Genomic DNA, 15042 nt, shown 5'->3' with positions numbered 1-15042 from the left:
AAATACAAATTAAAATAAATATAAAATTAAAAAAATATCTTAAAAACTCTCTTATTAAAGAAAAGTACCTAAAACACTTTCATATAATTATTCTCATATATATATATATATATATATATATATAAAATTTAATATTATCAATTTTTATTTATGTAAGTGTTGTAAATTCCTTAAAATCAAATTCGATCTCTACGAGTAAAAAAATATTTATATTATTTATTTAACAGTCATAAATATATTTGATCAACATAATAGGATCATGATTAAATAAATATATATTATTTATTTAATAGTTATAAATATATAGGATTATCGAGTTAAGATAGTAGCATGAAGTTATATATTCTAACATTTGTGACTATTTGTATTACTTAAAAAAATGAATACATTTATTTTATATATTAAATTTGAATAGCTATATCGTCAGAGTGTATTTACCTTCATTATTCAATGATTTTTTTTAATTATTTTTTCTAATATTTTTTTTTCATAACATCTTGTCTTCAGTGATGTGTTTTTTTAATTTATTGACGAAAAATATACTTTTCATTTTTTAAATTAAATTTAATATTATTTATATAAAAAAACTATCAGTAATAATCATATTTATATCCCTCTCCTTGACATAATTATTTCTGGAACTATTTTTTATTAAAAACGTTTTTAATTTTTTCTTTAATGACAGATTTAGAAAATATATCTATAATTAAAAATAATTTTAAATCATAATATAAATTACTTAATATAAAATTAAAATATAATTTATATGATCTAAAAGACTTATTTATTACAATGGAAAAATAACCGAGTGTGTGATCAAACTCTTCCATGATTAGATCAAGGCCAATGACAACCTAATAGAGGCAATAGCCATTGAGAACAAACTCAGTTCCATTATTGAGATTCATGGATTATAAGAAGTTACAACTCGTTAAGGAGATTAAGATTTAGATTGAAAGGTTTAGGATTTAGAACATTAAATTTGGATCGAAGAAGTAAAAGACGATCATGAGGGTAAGAATGAGAGTGCGATGAAGTACATTTTAAAATTTTGTCTAAAAAAATTTAAAATCAATTTGCCTACATGGCAATGGTGAATAGAATATAATGAATATAATAAGTATTATGTTTGTCATGTAAATTTTTTTTTTAACAGTAGTTAATGGTAAGGATTATTTTTGAAACATTATAAAAAGTTAAAATAAAATAGCTACAAAAAAATTTACATGACCAAAAGTGAAAAAATGGGAAATTACATAGATAAAAATTATATTTAAGAAAAAAAAATATCACAAACTTTAACTTAGTGCGAGAAACACCACTCGTTAATCAAACCATTAAATTTACCAATTTGCATATACACAATCAGTTATGTACTCAGTGGTCAAGGTAAGAACATGCTGGATTTTTTCTAAGCAAATCCAAATGATGGAATGTTGTTTCCTCAGTCAACATCAACAAAGTGACTTTTATTCTCTATTTACTTTTTTCTTAGCTAACACCAAAATTGAACTTGGGATATCTTTTCTACCTGGACTCTTTCTTTCTCACTTGGGCTTAGCTCATAAAAAATGCTTAGCAACAAATATTACAAGAACAGAATATTCCTTTCTCCTTGTGTTGAACTGTCTTCAATGACATGTCAACTCATTCTAGCCTCTCTAGGTGGAAGTTGAGAAGGAAGCACCCGAGGAACCATTTGAAGGGGTCCAAGCATAAATGAGTAACCCCACTAAGAGAATGACGGCCCCTGCCATAAATCCTGTTGGAAGAGAGGAAGCAACACCAAGATACGGCAATGGCATGGTGAACACATAGATAGATATTGGGACTGTCATAAAACCAAATTGCATCAGTTGGGTATGCTTCATAATTTCACATTAGCATGCATCATTAATTGATGTTATATTTATATGTAAATTCACACATTACAAGACAAGAAGATAACTTGAATATTTCATCATAACTCCCTTCCCTTGGTTTCCTGAATTCATGTTGTTGGTGTGCAAGTGTAATGGAATTCCTATATTAGATAGAGTTGAATACGCTGAATAGCATATAAGTGAAAAAGACTCATAAACCTAATGCATTAAGATTTTAGATTATGATTTAGCATCAAGTTCATTTGTATGGTTTGTTTATCACCCAATGTGAAGTTTCTTCTACTGTTTAATCTCCTCTCGTGTTTTCAACTGGTGTCAATATAAAAGAGAAATTATTGTATGGTTTCATACTACCACATGTATGTGGTTCTGTTCAATCTACACGTGCCATGTAGTCGAGTTTTATTAACTCTTTCTTGTAAATTAAAAACGTTGACTATGTGTCACATAGAGAACATGGACACATGGTGGTCCAGGACCAAACAACAATTTCACCGATATAAACTTCAATATACTTCAATATAGCTATGCTTGGTGAAACAAATCGCATACCTGAAAATGTTGAAGCAAGACAAGATACAACAGCTGAAGAGATCTTGAGGAGATGAAGCAATGCAATATTGAAGCCAATGTTTACAATAATAAACAGCAGAGGCAGTAGAGGGGCACCATCACATCCTGGAACCAGAAAACAGTTTCTTTCATAACAATTATCACAAAAATAATAAGAATAAAAAATCAGAATTTCATCAAACAGATAATGGCTATTCTTCTAGAAATTGTACATGCATGGTAATATTGCCTTGTAACTTGAGGCTATTTAAAATTGGGAGTGAAATATCTAGAGATTAGTTTTCATACATTTTTTATAGATCATCCCTGAATTTTTCGACCTCATTTTTAAGTGGACACCAAACTGACCATTAGGAGATATGACAATTTGGAAAGGAAATACAGCTTACCACTTGATAATGTACCAATATTTAGGAAACAGGCTGCACCATCTTTAAGGTAGTTTGGTAGTTGACCGAAGGGGATGCCCCATAATTTTGACAAGAAGGGGAGAAGAAGGCATATGAATAATGCCTGCAATAAGCATATATTCTTGCATTTAGGCATCTATTTACATTAATATTCAGAACACTTAATTTTAATCCAAAAGATGAATAATATTACATGAAAGATTGCAGGATACCTACTTGGAAAGCAGATCCATATGAATTGACAACAAACAGGTCCATAGAACCTCCCTGGTTTAGATAATATTGAATACTGATTAGTATATTCCATCTCAGGAAGAAAAAAAAAATGACAGGTTTAAAAAGAACTAGTTTAGCAACATAACATGCATCTGAAAAGTGAGGTTTGGAAGCATTAGAGTCTCAGCACAATAGAATAATTCATTACTTAGGTTGAGTATCAAAATGAGTCCATCATGTGTCAGTGTGTCACTAAAGTGAAAGTTTTACTTCAATTTAGTAATACTTCTGCATTGTAGACACCCAATTTTGTCCGGGAAGCACAAAACAACAAGATAGGACGTCAAGGGTCCAAAAGCCCAAATTAGACATTTTAAGTGGCCCGGAACGGGCCGTTCCAAAATCGGAACGGGCCGTTCTCGATTTGGAACAGACCGTTCCAAGGCTCCTAAAAAGCCTATAATTTGTAAACTGAAACGGGCCGTTCCAGTCTCCTATAAGTGGGCTTAATTTGTACCCCCAGAACGGGCCGTTCTGAAACCAGAACGGGCCGTTCTGAAACCAGAACGGGCCGTTCTGAAACCAGAACGGGCCGTTCTGGTTCCCCGGAACGGGCCATTCTGGTTTCAGAACGGGCCGTTCCAGGGTCCAAATTAACACACAACGGCCATATCCAGAACGGGCCGTTCCGATTTTGGAACGGGTCGTTCTGGACCCCTTCTGAAGTCTATAAATAGACGGCTGGGGCTCATTTCTCCGGACTCCAAAATTTCGTCCAGACTTCTTATGGCTCGAAATTTCTCTCTTTTTCTCTCTTCCCCTCTCTTTTGTATTTCTTGAGATTTTGTGAGGCATTGTAGTGTGAAGGGTTGCCACAAAGCACGTTTTTTGAAGATCCAATAGAGCTCATTCAAGAGGTATTTCAGTCAATTTTCTTCTCTTTATTTTATTTCTTATCTTTAATAAATATTGTTTATAATAAAAGCAATCATGTAGATATTTTAGGATTAATTGTATAATTTAATTTTTAAGCATGTAAATAATTATTAATAAAAGGGGATTTAATATTTAATTTATTATTTCTTATTACGTTAACTTCATCATAGGGTACCGATTTAGGGCGTTGTAGGAGTGCTTAATACCTTCCCTACATGTAACCGACCCCCGAACCCAATTCTGGTTATCAAGGCCATTATTGGACTTTTAAAAACCTTTTCTTTTTCCAATGTTTTGAGTAAAACATTGGTGGCGACTCCATGAGCCCATTTTCCAAAACAATTAATTAAGGATTAGTCTGGTGTCCGGGCATTCCTTAATTGATGAGCCTTTTAAAAGGATGTCTAAACCATAGGTCGCAAGATCAGAAATTTTCGGGTTGCGACAGATGGCGACTCCACTGGGGACGTTTAAAGAGGGTCAGACCCATTTAATTGATGAAGTTAATAAAATAAAATAATAATTTAAATATTTTTTCCCCTTTACTTTGTTTGATTTATTTGTTGGCTTTAATATTTGTTTGCCTGTTTAAATTCAACATTTGTTTGAAATAAAAATTGTACACAAACCTTTGCACACAACAGTTCCCCCTACACCCGGGGGCATGAGGGTAATAAACATAGGGAGTGGTTGACGTACGACCGGCCCAAGTTTGGCCTTAGAGCCTGCGAGCCTTGTCGGAAATCACACTCAAGGTGATAACCGGTTACTCTAGCCCGAAATACTGCGACAGACCTTAGAGTTTGCCAGGTGACGGCGACAGAGATACTCGATCCCTATAATGGGGGCACCTTGGGAGCCTTAAGACCAGTGAGATTAGAACCGTCCTATACAATGCACTTTTCTTGCAGGGACCACAGACCAAGGATTTAAACATGACTGTTCGCGGGTGTACATTTGTTTGTGTTTATTTATTTCAAATGGATAAAAAATATAAACAAATAGATATTAATAAAAAAATATGATAAAATTTTTTTATTCCCTTCTGTATACTCTAACTCTAAAGCATCATATAGGGTAGTTTATTTTAAAAATAAAAAAATAAAAAATATATATATATATAGCAAAAAAAAATCATGCATCATAACTCTTAGTTAAAAAACATGATAAAATTTAGGCAAAAAAATAAATATCATGCATCTCCTAGGATAGTACATTAGCATACATTCATTAGAAATGGAAGACACATGTAATAGTATCCAAAGAATGTTCTCTAAACAAAAATCAATGAGAATAATGTCCGGTTAATTTCTCATATATCTTCGCATCCTATTTTACGTTTCATATAGATAACACGTCTTTCTTGTAAATAATAAATAAGAATAAAAAGGGAAACCTAACATGTGCGTGTTAATCAAATAATAAGATCACTGGTAATCAAGTGCAAACTCGATACATCAAATTGGAAGCACTTAAAAACCAGTGATTGTGCAAGAAGACTGGGGGGTATAACACACCCAAATTGACGATTCAAACACCAAGAGTTCCCCATGCGGAAATGACAACTGTTGGGATAGGAGGAACAATCAAGAATGAATGAATCCTTGCTTCTAGGGAATTACAACAAAACTCAATTGAAGAATAAAAGCATTGCATAACAAAAACCCGCTAGGATGAAAACCTGTAAAGGGCGTCCTAGGCAAAAATTAGGGTAAAGAAAAAAGAATCAAAATCCCAATAGGATACGTCCTATGCAAAAGTTAGGGATACATAAAAAAAAGAGCAATGTCTGCTTGAGCTGAAAATCGAAAGGCGGTTTTTGGGTATTCCTTTCAAAAAGCAAGAATTCATAAAGGTTTCACTCCAAAGAAAGTGGGAATGTGTTCCTAACATAGTTCAACCAATCGTCAACCATGCCTCTCTAGGGGGCAACCTCGGTTAATCTCTCTGTAAATGAATCACGAACTCGGGGCATGTCCGGGCCTTCGAGCTTTGTTAAAGGGGCACGTGTAAATTGAAAGTACTATTTTAAATACCATAACACTCTTTTGTTTCTCTTCTCCCTTTAAATATTCACTCTAGGCCTCATCCATTAACCCTTAATAAATAAGACGTATTTACGACAAAGATGTTACTCAGTAATAGCATGGAAATGATAACAAAGGAACAATCAGGAATTCAAACATGACTAGGGTTTGATAAAATAAATCATGAGTGCTGCAAAAAATGAAGGCCCGGCAGGAAACCCACTAAGGGGGCTACGCAAAAGTTAGGGCAAGATCTGCTAGGCAACCCACAAACAAAATTGGGTAACCTAGGCAAAAGAAAAGATCAAAAGAAAAATGTCCGCTAGGAAACACACCTGACCTAGGCAAAAGTTAGGACGTTAAAGCAGCAACCTGAGTTGAAAACTGAAAGGCAGCTCAGGGGGATCATCTAAACAAAACGCAACCCCGAGTCATCACTCCACTTTTCAAAAAGGCTAAAACACAATGATAGCTTCTTTGTAAAAAATATGCCTTGTTTAATAGCCATAAACATTAAAGCCCACCTTGGCTAGCCATTCTTCTAAAAACCCCTTTTGAAAAAAAAAATCCTTTCTAACAACCTTTTGAAAAAATACAAACATCCCTTTTCTTTCTTTTCTCTTGACCCTTATGGCATTAAAATGGTATTGAAAATATACACGGAGAATGCACAGTGAATACTCACAGAGGAAAGATCGAGATGTCCCCAAATAGAGCTGGGAGACGCTTGACTACACATCGACCGGATAATCATTGAGCCACTGAAGCTTTTTCTCAAAAGAACATATCCCGACAGTAATCAAGAATGACATGGATAAAAAGGAATCGTCATCATTAACCTTAATGTGTACAGGTTAATTTCCCAACATAAAAAAATGAATTGCATCTTTAAGAACAGACACATGAGCATAAACTGCATCGCATGCATATGAGTTAGGGGCATATGGAAGGGCGTTACACAAAAAATAAATAAAAGCATCATTTCTGTCTTTCATTTTCATTGCATCCATGCATCCATACATGCTACTTGCTATGGGTCAGAAGGAGCCATTAGGACAAAATACTCGTCAAAGCAAAATAGCTGAGCATGAGCCAAGCAGTGGCAAACGACAACATGAAGTGATTCTATGTGCCCACTAAGCAAAGACATATCAATAGTGTAATAGAATCAACCAAATAAGCAGACTCATAAGCATGAAGAGGTCATCGCGCCCTACTCCTCAACCGAATAATGGAAGATTCATGAAAGTGCCAAGACCAGGAATGTTTTCCTACCAAAGCCAGGAGTGGCTTCCAAAATAATACTCATCAATAAAGATTCAGCAGATAACATCATCATGGAAATAGATCTCTCCACCAATGATGACAATAAAAAAACAAAAACAACATCAGAAAAAGGCAAGCTTCACAAATATTGAAAAAGCCGAAGCATTTAGAAAAATAACAAAAAAGACAAGCTTCAAACATGAAAGAGGCAAAGCTAAATAAAAAATGAAATTTAGAAAAAAAAACCTACCACAAGAAGGCGCCTGGAGAGGCATCACAATACTCAAGCGGTAGGGGCAACATTGAAATCCCTGTCAGTCATCCACTTCTCTGCCCACCAATACAGGGGCACATCAAACATCTCCTGCCCATCAACCTGGGGGCAGTCTTTCATCTCACAACACCAACAAGAAGATATCAAGTACAAGATCGGTAAGGGTTGCTAGATCCCTAAAACTAGTACAAGATCGGAAAGGGTTGTCAGATCCCCAAAACTAGTACAAGATCAGTAAGGGTTGCTAGATCCCTAAAACTAGTACAAGATCGTAAAAGGTTGCTAGATTCTCAAAACTAGTACAAGATCAGTAAGGGTTGCTAGATCCCAAAAACTAATACAAGATCAGTAAGGGTTGCTAGATCCCAAAAACTAATACAAGATCAGTAAGGGTTGCTAGATCTCTAAAACTAGTACAAGATCGGTAAGGGTTGCTAGATCCCTAAAACTAGTACAAGATCAGTAAGGGTTGCTAGATCCCTAAAACTAGTACAAGATCAGTAAGGGTTGCTAGATCCCTAAAACTAGTACAAGATCAATAAGGGTTGCTAGATCTCTAAAACTAGTACAAGATCAGTAAGGGTTGCTAGATCCCTAAAACTAGTACAAGATCGGTAAGGGTTGCTAAACCCCAAAACTAGTAGTGGGTCGGCTGAAGCCCTAAATATCAGTCCAGCCTGGAGAGGCTGAGCTCATAATATACTCCCTCTTTAACAAGCCACAAATAAAGAAACACACTACCATGAGACAAGCAGAAGCAGTAGGAAGCATCTACATCAAGACCAAAAGCCTAGATGTTTCGGTTTACAATCCTTATCACCCGACGGAGCATATAAACCAACACTCAGTTGCTCTTAGGGACAAGGATACAGGTAAACACCATCTACCCGAAGGAAATGGTGTGGAGGCATCTACACTACTAAAGTAAAGGAGAAGATTCGGACATAGCAAGCGACATAAGGCATTCATATGGATCTTGAAGCCTAGATGTTTCGGTTCACCATCCTTGACACTCAATAGAGCATACAATACAACATTCAGTTGCTCCAAGGGGCAAGGATATAGGGAACACCGTCTACCTGAAGGAAACAACGTGAAGGTATCTATTCTCAAAACAAGAGTGAAGATCTGAATTTTCACCTCACTATCACAAGAGAAAGAATGGAGCTTCTACTCGAAGACTGAAGATCAGGTGTATAGTTTGTCACCCTTGTTACCCCATAGAGTATGCAACTCAACACTCAGCTACTCTAAAAGGTAATGATACAAGCGAATACATCTATCCAAGGGAAGCAACGTAGAAGCATCACACAAAGAGACAAAGAGAAGACCTGAACAAAATGTCTACGTCTTTACTTGCCTTTGGAAAAGCAACACGTTACTATTCCAAAGGACAAGTAAAGAGGGGCAGCTGTAGATACCCAATTTCGTCCGGGAAGCACAAAACAACAAGATAGGACGTCAAGGGTCCAAAAGCCCAAATTAGACATTTTAAGTGGCCCGGAACGGGCCGTTCCAAAATCGGAACGGGCCGTTCTCGATTTGGAACAGGCCGTTCCAAGGCTCCTAAAAAGCCTATAATTTGTAAACTGGAACGGGCCATTCCAATCTCCTACAAGTGGGCTTAATTTGTACCCCCAGAACGGGCCGTTCTGAAACCAGAACGGGCCGTTCTGGTTCCCCGGAACGGGTCGTTCTGGTTTCAGAACGGGCCGTTCCAGGGTCCAAATTAACACACAACGGCCATATCCAGAACGGGTCGTTCCGATTTTGGAACGGGCCGTTCTGGACCCCTTCTGAAGTCTATAAATAGACGGCTGGGGCTCATTTCTCCGGACTCCAAAATTTCGTCCAGACTTCTTATGGCTCGAAATTTCTCTCTTTTTCTCTCTTCCCCTCTCTTTTGTATTTCTTGAGATTTTGTGAGGCATTGTAGTGTGAAGGGTTGCCACAAAGCACGTTTTTTGAAGATCCAATAGAGCTCATTCAAGAGGTATTTCAGTCAATTTTCTTCTCTTTATTTTATTTCTTATCTTTAATAAATATTGTTTATAATAAAAGCAATCATGTAGATATTTTAGGATTAATTGTATAATTTAATTTTTAAGCATGTAAATAATTATTAATAAAAGGGGATCTAATATTTAATTTATTATTTCTTATTACGTTAACTTCATCATAGGGTACCGATTTAGGGCGTTGTAGGGGTGCTTAATACCTTCCCTACACTTAACCGACCCCCGAACCCAATTCTGGTTATCAAGGCCATTATTGGACTTTTAAAAACCTTTTCTTTTTCCAATATTTTGAGTAAAACATTGGTGGCGACTCCATGAACTCATTTTCCAAAACAATTAATTAAGGATTAGTCTGGTGTCCGGGCATTCCTTAATTGATGAGCCTTTTAAAAGGATGTCTAAACCATAGGTCGCAAGATCGGAAATTTTCGAGTTGCGACATGCATTAAAGTTTGAGGTGCTTGTGAGTGCAGCAGAAGTGGTGTTGCATAATTCAGGTCTCAAATGGCCCAATACTATAAGACCCTTGAAAGTCATAATTAGCAGAAATTTGAATTAAAACAATTCACTACTGCACAGACCTTCAGTTTTTGGGTTGAATCCAAAAAGATTATCTCCTGCAAAGTATGAAAAAGACAGTGTAACTATAGAGAAACAGTTTAAAAGTTGGAAAAATGCAACAAACATTATAAACCATGATAACCTTCAGCACAGTATCAGCTGCTTGGAGGAAAAATGAAACTATCATCAAAAGAGTCCAAAACATACCACCTTCCTTTAATGAATCCCCAGCACCAGCTCCACTACAATAGTAAACATAGGTATAAATAAGAAGGCCATAGAAAGTAAACACAATTTTCATATATTTTGTACCAGACACATATAAGTCATAAATAGCGACATATATGTATGAAGTTTACTCAACATGCCTTGGCAGAACAAACCAAATATCACTAAATCAATTTGTTTTGTGACCAATAATAATCGTGTTGCTGTCAAGATGTTTAGAGACTTTCGGAGTTAGTTTGTTAACTAATGACCAAAATCGCTTGTAGACCATGTTATTTACTACTAGCCTCATGGTTAAGAATGCATTGCCCGTGTTGACACTCATAACCTGAGCCACCATGGTCTAAGATCCTTAATAAAATTACATGTACTACTGACCTTGCTACAGTAACAACTACACCAATGGTTACAAGAAAGCATCCAAGTAGTTGGTTGACTTTATATCTTCTCCCAAGAAAAATAATTGACAGGAGTATTTGCCACACTAGAAAAGTCTGCAAGAGAATAGCTCAAATTAACACCTTAAGTAACTGACTCCAATTCTTTCTATCAAGAAAAAAAAAAATTATATTGCAAGATGTCTAACATTATCTTGGATATTATGATGCATCTAATATGTTTACACTTAGCACCAATCTGGTATCAGGAGATTTTCAGTTAATTGACATTCATATCTAAAGTTTGTAGATAGTTTTGAAATTCATATATTTCATTTAGAGACAATGAAAAGAGGGTTCATTTTACCAGCTATGCATTACAGATTGCCATCTTCTACTACAATCACGCAGATGTAAAATGTAATAGTTACAGGACTTAAGAACAAATGCTAGAGAGCAATTGACTGCTGATTGGTTTTACCTGAGACAAAATTGGAATTGATGCTCCGGAGAGAATTGCTGATACAAGAAAGGGCACAATCAAATTCAGAATCTGACCATTTTCGTGGAGAAAAAACATTATACAATTAAAAGATAATATGTTCTTGGCATCTGACAATAATATCAGTCCAAGGTGCAACACAACCAAACGTAATTTATCTACAATAGTAATTTATTACAAGTAATGGGATGTTGTTAAATAAGATTATTTTAGCCCAAATATATCAATTTTTCATCTGTGAAATATTGTATAATTTGATGGACAGTTGCATAGTTCTACTCTAACACAACCAAACGCGTGCATTAACTGACATAGATTATTCCGGTTAAAACAGTAGTCTCAAATTTGAGCTTTAAATACACAATTATGTTAAATACTAAAAAATAAACTACTATGTACTATGAATATTAATGCAGTCACAAAACAAAGTTGATGTGGTGATGGAAAAAAGAATGAAATGAAAATGTGATTGTGGCTTGTAAGCAGAGAAAGGGTGGAAAGTTACCTCCTGCGGCCATTCCAGTGGCAGCAGCAAGAGCCTCCAATATACCAACAACTATAAATGGAGCCTTTGGAGCATGTAACATCTCATCAGTCACAATTCCCGCATGGTGTCGAATATACAAAATGCCAAAGTACACTATCACATATCTGAAATAAACAAACTCAATCATTTAGCTTAATGTAAAATTTGATATTGAGACTAATTTGGATACACAAACAGTTAAAAATTAATTCTGTCCAAATCAATTTTATACAACTTCAAACCAAAATAGCCTCACAAGTCCCAATCACCAAAATCAACATTTGACCACAAAATCACCTTCAAAAAATAAATAATTCTTGGACACAGTGCACCAAAAGGTTATCAAGCCTCCATGTGGTCATTTTGACAGGTCTAGGTCCACAAACATGAGGCCGACCCACCAATAATTGTCCAATACAAACAATTTCCTCAAAAAAAAAAAAACCAACGTGTGATTTTACAAAAATTATCTTCAAAATCATACTTAAAGTAAATAACTAGTAGTATATAAAACATCATACTAATAGAATATAAAAATTAAACTTGTTTATTTTTAGGAGAGAATAATATATTGAATTTAATTTTGATATACTTTCAGCTATTTTTTATATTTGGAACTAATTATAAATTAATTTTTTTACTATGTTATGGGTACAAATCCAATCACATTTTTTTCTTTAACAAAAACTCAAACTTAATCACTTTTTTAAGGAATTAAGTTCAATATTACTCGAATCAACCACGTGTTAATTATTTAATCTCGATAAAATAGTTGTATTTTGACTTTAGTCTTTATAAAAAGATTATTTATTTTTCATCCATCTAAAAATTTGAAATCGATGTTTTTATCCTTAAAAATTGAGCAAATTTTGATTTTGATCCTTTAAAATATTATTTTTTAATTTTTATTTCTCTAAAATTCAAAGTCACTATTTTTTATCCTAATATTTATTCTAAAATAAATAAATAACATTTATTTTAAAAATTTATAAAAAAATTTAGAGATGTCATATATGTTAACATGATATCAAACACAATTGTGATTATCATTAAATAAAGGATGAAAAAAATTTATCATATGATAAATACAAAAATAATTAAAAATTATCGCATAATATTAAAGATTAAAAATAAAAAATTTAATTTTAGAGAGTTAAAAAATTATTAAAAAATTATATAAATAAAAACATATTTAAACCAACTAAATTTTACAAATTTTTTTGCCATTATTTTATAATTTTAAAGGTAAAGTACCCGAAAGTGGCAAGTTGAGCAAGGAAGAAAGGGTACTGCTTCAAAGGAACCAAAGCCAGCTTATACAAAACCCGGTTCCCCACGCCCAGCACCACCGTCGCCACCGCCGCCACCACCACTTCCGCCACCCGCTTCCCACCCCCCGCCACCGCATCGCCTCCCTCATCCACCGCCACCTTCCGATCCTCCACGGCGTAAAAGCATTGCCCCACCTTCTCATTCCTCCCTCCCACGTACGAACTCACCCACGGGCCGCCGCCCACGCCGCTCCCCACCGCCACCAACCGCATTGGCCGCCAATCCGGATAACCGCACCGGACCCCGCAAATCCCGGCGGGCCGCCGGAGCTGAACGTGTCCGACCGATGCGGCGGCGCCGGCGATGGATAACCGCCGGCATAACGAGGCCATGATTTGAATAAATGTTTGTAAACAATAATCAACAATTCGATATAATCACGTGATCACAAACACAAACACGAACACGAACACGAACACGGGTTTGAGTCTGAGGAATCAATAGAACATGAACATCGTTTATTAGTAACGAATTTGAAGTTTGTGCGTGCGACAACACGACCTTGCCTATGATTTAATTTAATTATTGCTACATCACATCAATGTTGCTCTTCCTTATAATATCAACCACAAATACTATTTCTACTTTTGCACCTTCCTTTAATCTATTTTTTATTTTTTTTATTTTTTTTATAATAATACTTTTTCCCTTTTCATCAGATGCTTCCATCTCCATTCAGTGTCGTAATCAACTTCAACACTCTAGTGGAGGAGGAGGAGGAGAAAGTGCCAAGATCTTTGTAATAAATGCAATTTTTTATTTTATTTTTTATTTTTTATTTTTTAAGGAGATTTCGTGAGTATTTTGTGTTCTTGAGAATTTTATATTCGAAGTCGTGGTTCATATACCATATTCTTTTGGCAATGGTTCGTTCTTCTTTTTTTCTTTGGGAAAGTGGTTTGTTCTTTTTAATTCCAACACTAGTGATTAATAGTTTATTACCAACAACTAATCATAGATTGTCACTAATCAAATTTTCTAATAAAAGTTAATTATCAAACAATAAAGTGAGTAAACACTTTACACCACTAATATAACATAACTAAAAAAATGCAAACACTTTTTTTGTATTTATCATTCACGGTTTGAATTGTGTTGAAAGATTATCATACCGATAGAAAGGGATTCCAATTTCAAATTGACTTCTTCACCGAGAGAATGCATGAACTCTATTCAAAGATAACTTGTTTTGTTCATTTGTTGAATGATTCCAAAGGGATGGTTATCGTTAACTGCCAAGTTGCAAAGAGTTGTCATTTCTTAATTATGCATCTTTTTTTATGAGTAAATGGTTTATACATTAATACTTTTCTATACAGTCATAAATTATGGTAAACTAAAATTAGGATAAATTATATATATATATATATATAGATAGATAGAGAGAGAGAAAATGTAATTAATCCTAATCTTAATATTTTAATTTGACTATAACCTATGGTGTGACATTTTGGCTGGACTTGATTATATGCACTTTGCAGCAGCTTCTTTTTTTCTCCTTTTCCCAAAAGTTGATCTCCTCCTTCTCCTATCAGACATAATAAGCATTTATTGACCCAATTTGTGAATTTAAATATGGAAATAAATGAAACAGAAAAATCAACTACAACTTCTCTTCATGAAATAAATTAATCTGTATAATCTCTTTATGGATTCTTTTCTTTTATTTTTAAAATATGGCACTACATGCGCACCAAAATTCTCCGATGATACAGGGAAAGCTTCTACTTGGTCAAAAAAAGGAAAAAAAAGATCTCTAAGCAAAGATATTTTTTTAACAAGGATTACAAGATACTTCACAGTATCTATTATATTTATATAATTAGTTCATAAAAAAATTATACAAGAAAGAGGTGGAATAAAGAGAGAAAAAAAAATTCTAACCATAGTGGAAGAAAAGATAAACTTAAACT

At 34.5% G+C, this 15042-nt stretch overlaps 1 protein-coding gene across 4 annotated transcripts; it reads right to left on the bottom strand.

Moving 5' to 3' along the window:
• Positions 1–1303: 1303 nt before the first annotated feature.
• On the bottom strand, positions 1304–13826 carry CLT1 (CRT (chloroquine-resistance transporter)-like transporter 1). 4 transcript variants are annotated; one of them, XM_029275140.2, is made up of 10 exons: positions 13052–13812; positions 11777–11922; positions 11251–11288; positions 10771–10886; positions 10372–10406; positions 10185–10220; positions 3060–3133; positions 2846–2969; positions 2436–2561; positions 1304–1831 (listed from the first exon to the last, which is right to left on the bottom strand). In XM_029275140.2, the coding sequence occupies exons 1-10, from the start codon at positions 13459–13461 to the stop codon at positions 1662–1664; spliced, it is 1275 nt and encodes a 424-aa protein (XP_029130973.2). In that variant the 5' UTR covers positions 13462–13812; the 3' UTR covers positions 1304–1661. The 4 variants fall into 4 exon arrangements, with proteins under 4 accessions (XP_029130973.2, XP_020235896.2, XP_082919264.1 ...); XM_020380307.3 differs by having other exon boundaries at positions 3083–3133; positions 10307–10406; positions 13052–13762; XM_083063138.1 differs by lacking the exon at positions 1304–1831 and having other exon boundaries at positions 10307–10406; positions 13052–13826.
• Positions 13827–15042: the final 1216 nt, after the last annotated feature.

This window comes from Cajanus cajan, chromosome 9 (assembly GCF_000230855.2).
Source record: "Cajanus cajan strain Asha chromosome 9, NIPB_CcT2T_4, whole genome shotgun sequence".
Taxonomy (NCBI): Eukaryota; Viridiplantae; Streptophyta; class Magnoliopsida; order Fabales; family Fabaceae; genus Cajanus; species Cajanus cajan.
This window is presented reverse-complemented; position numbering and strand designations above follow the sequence as displayed.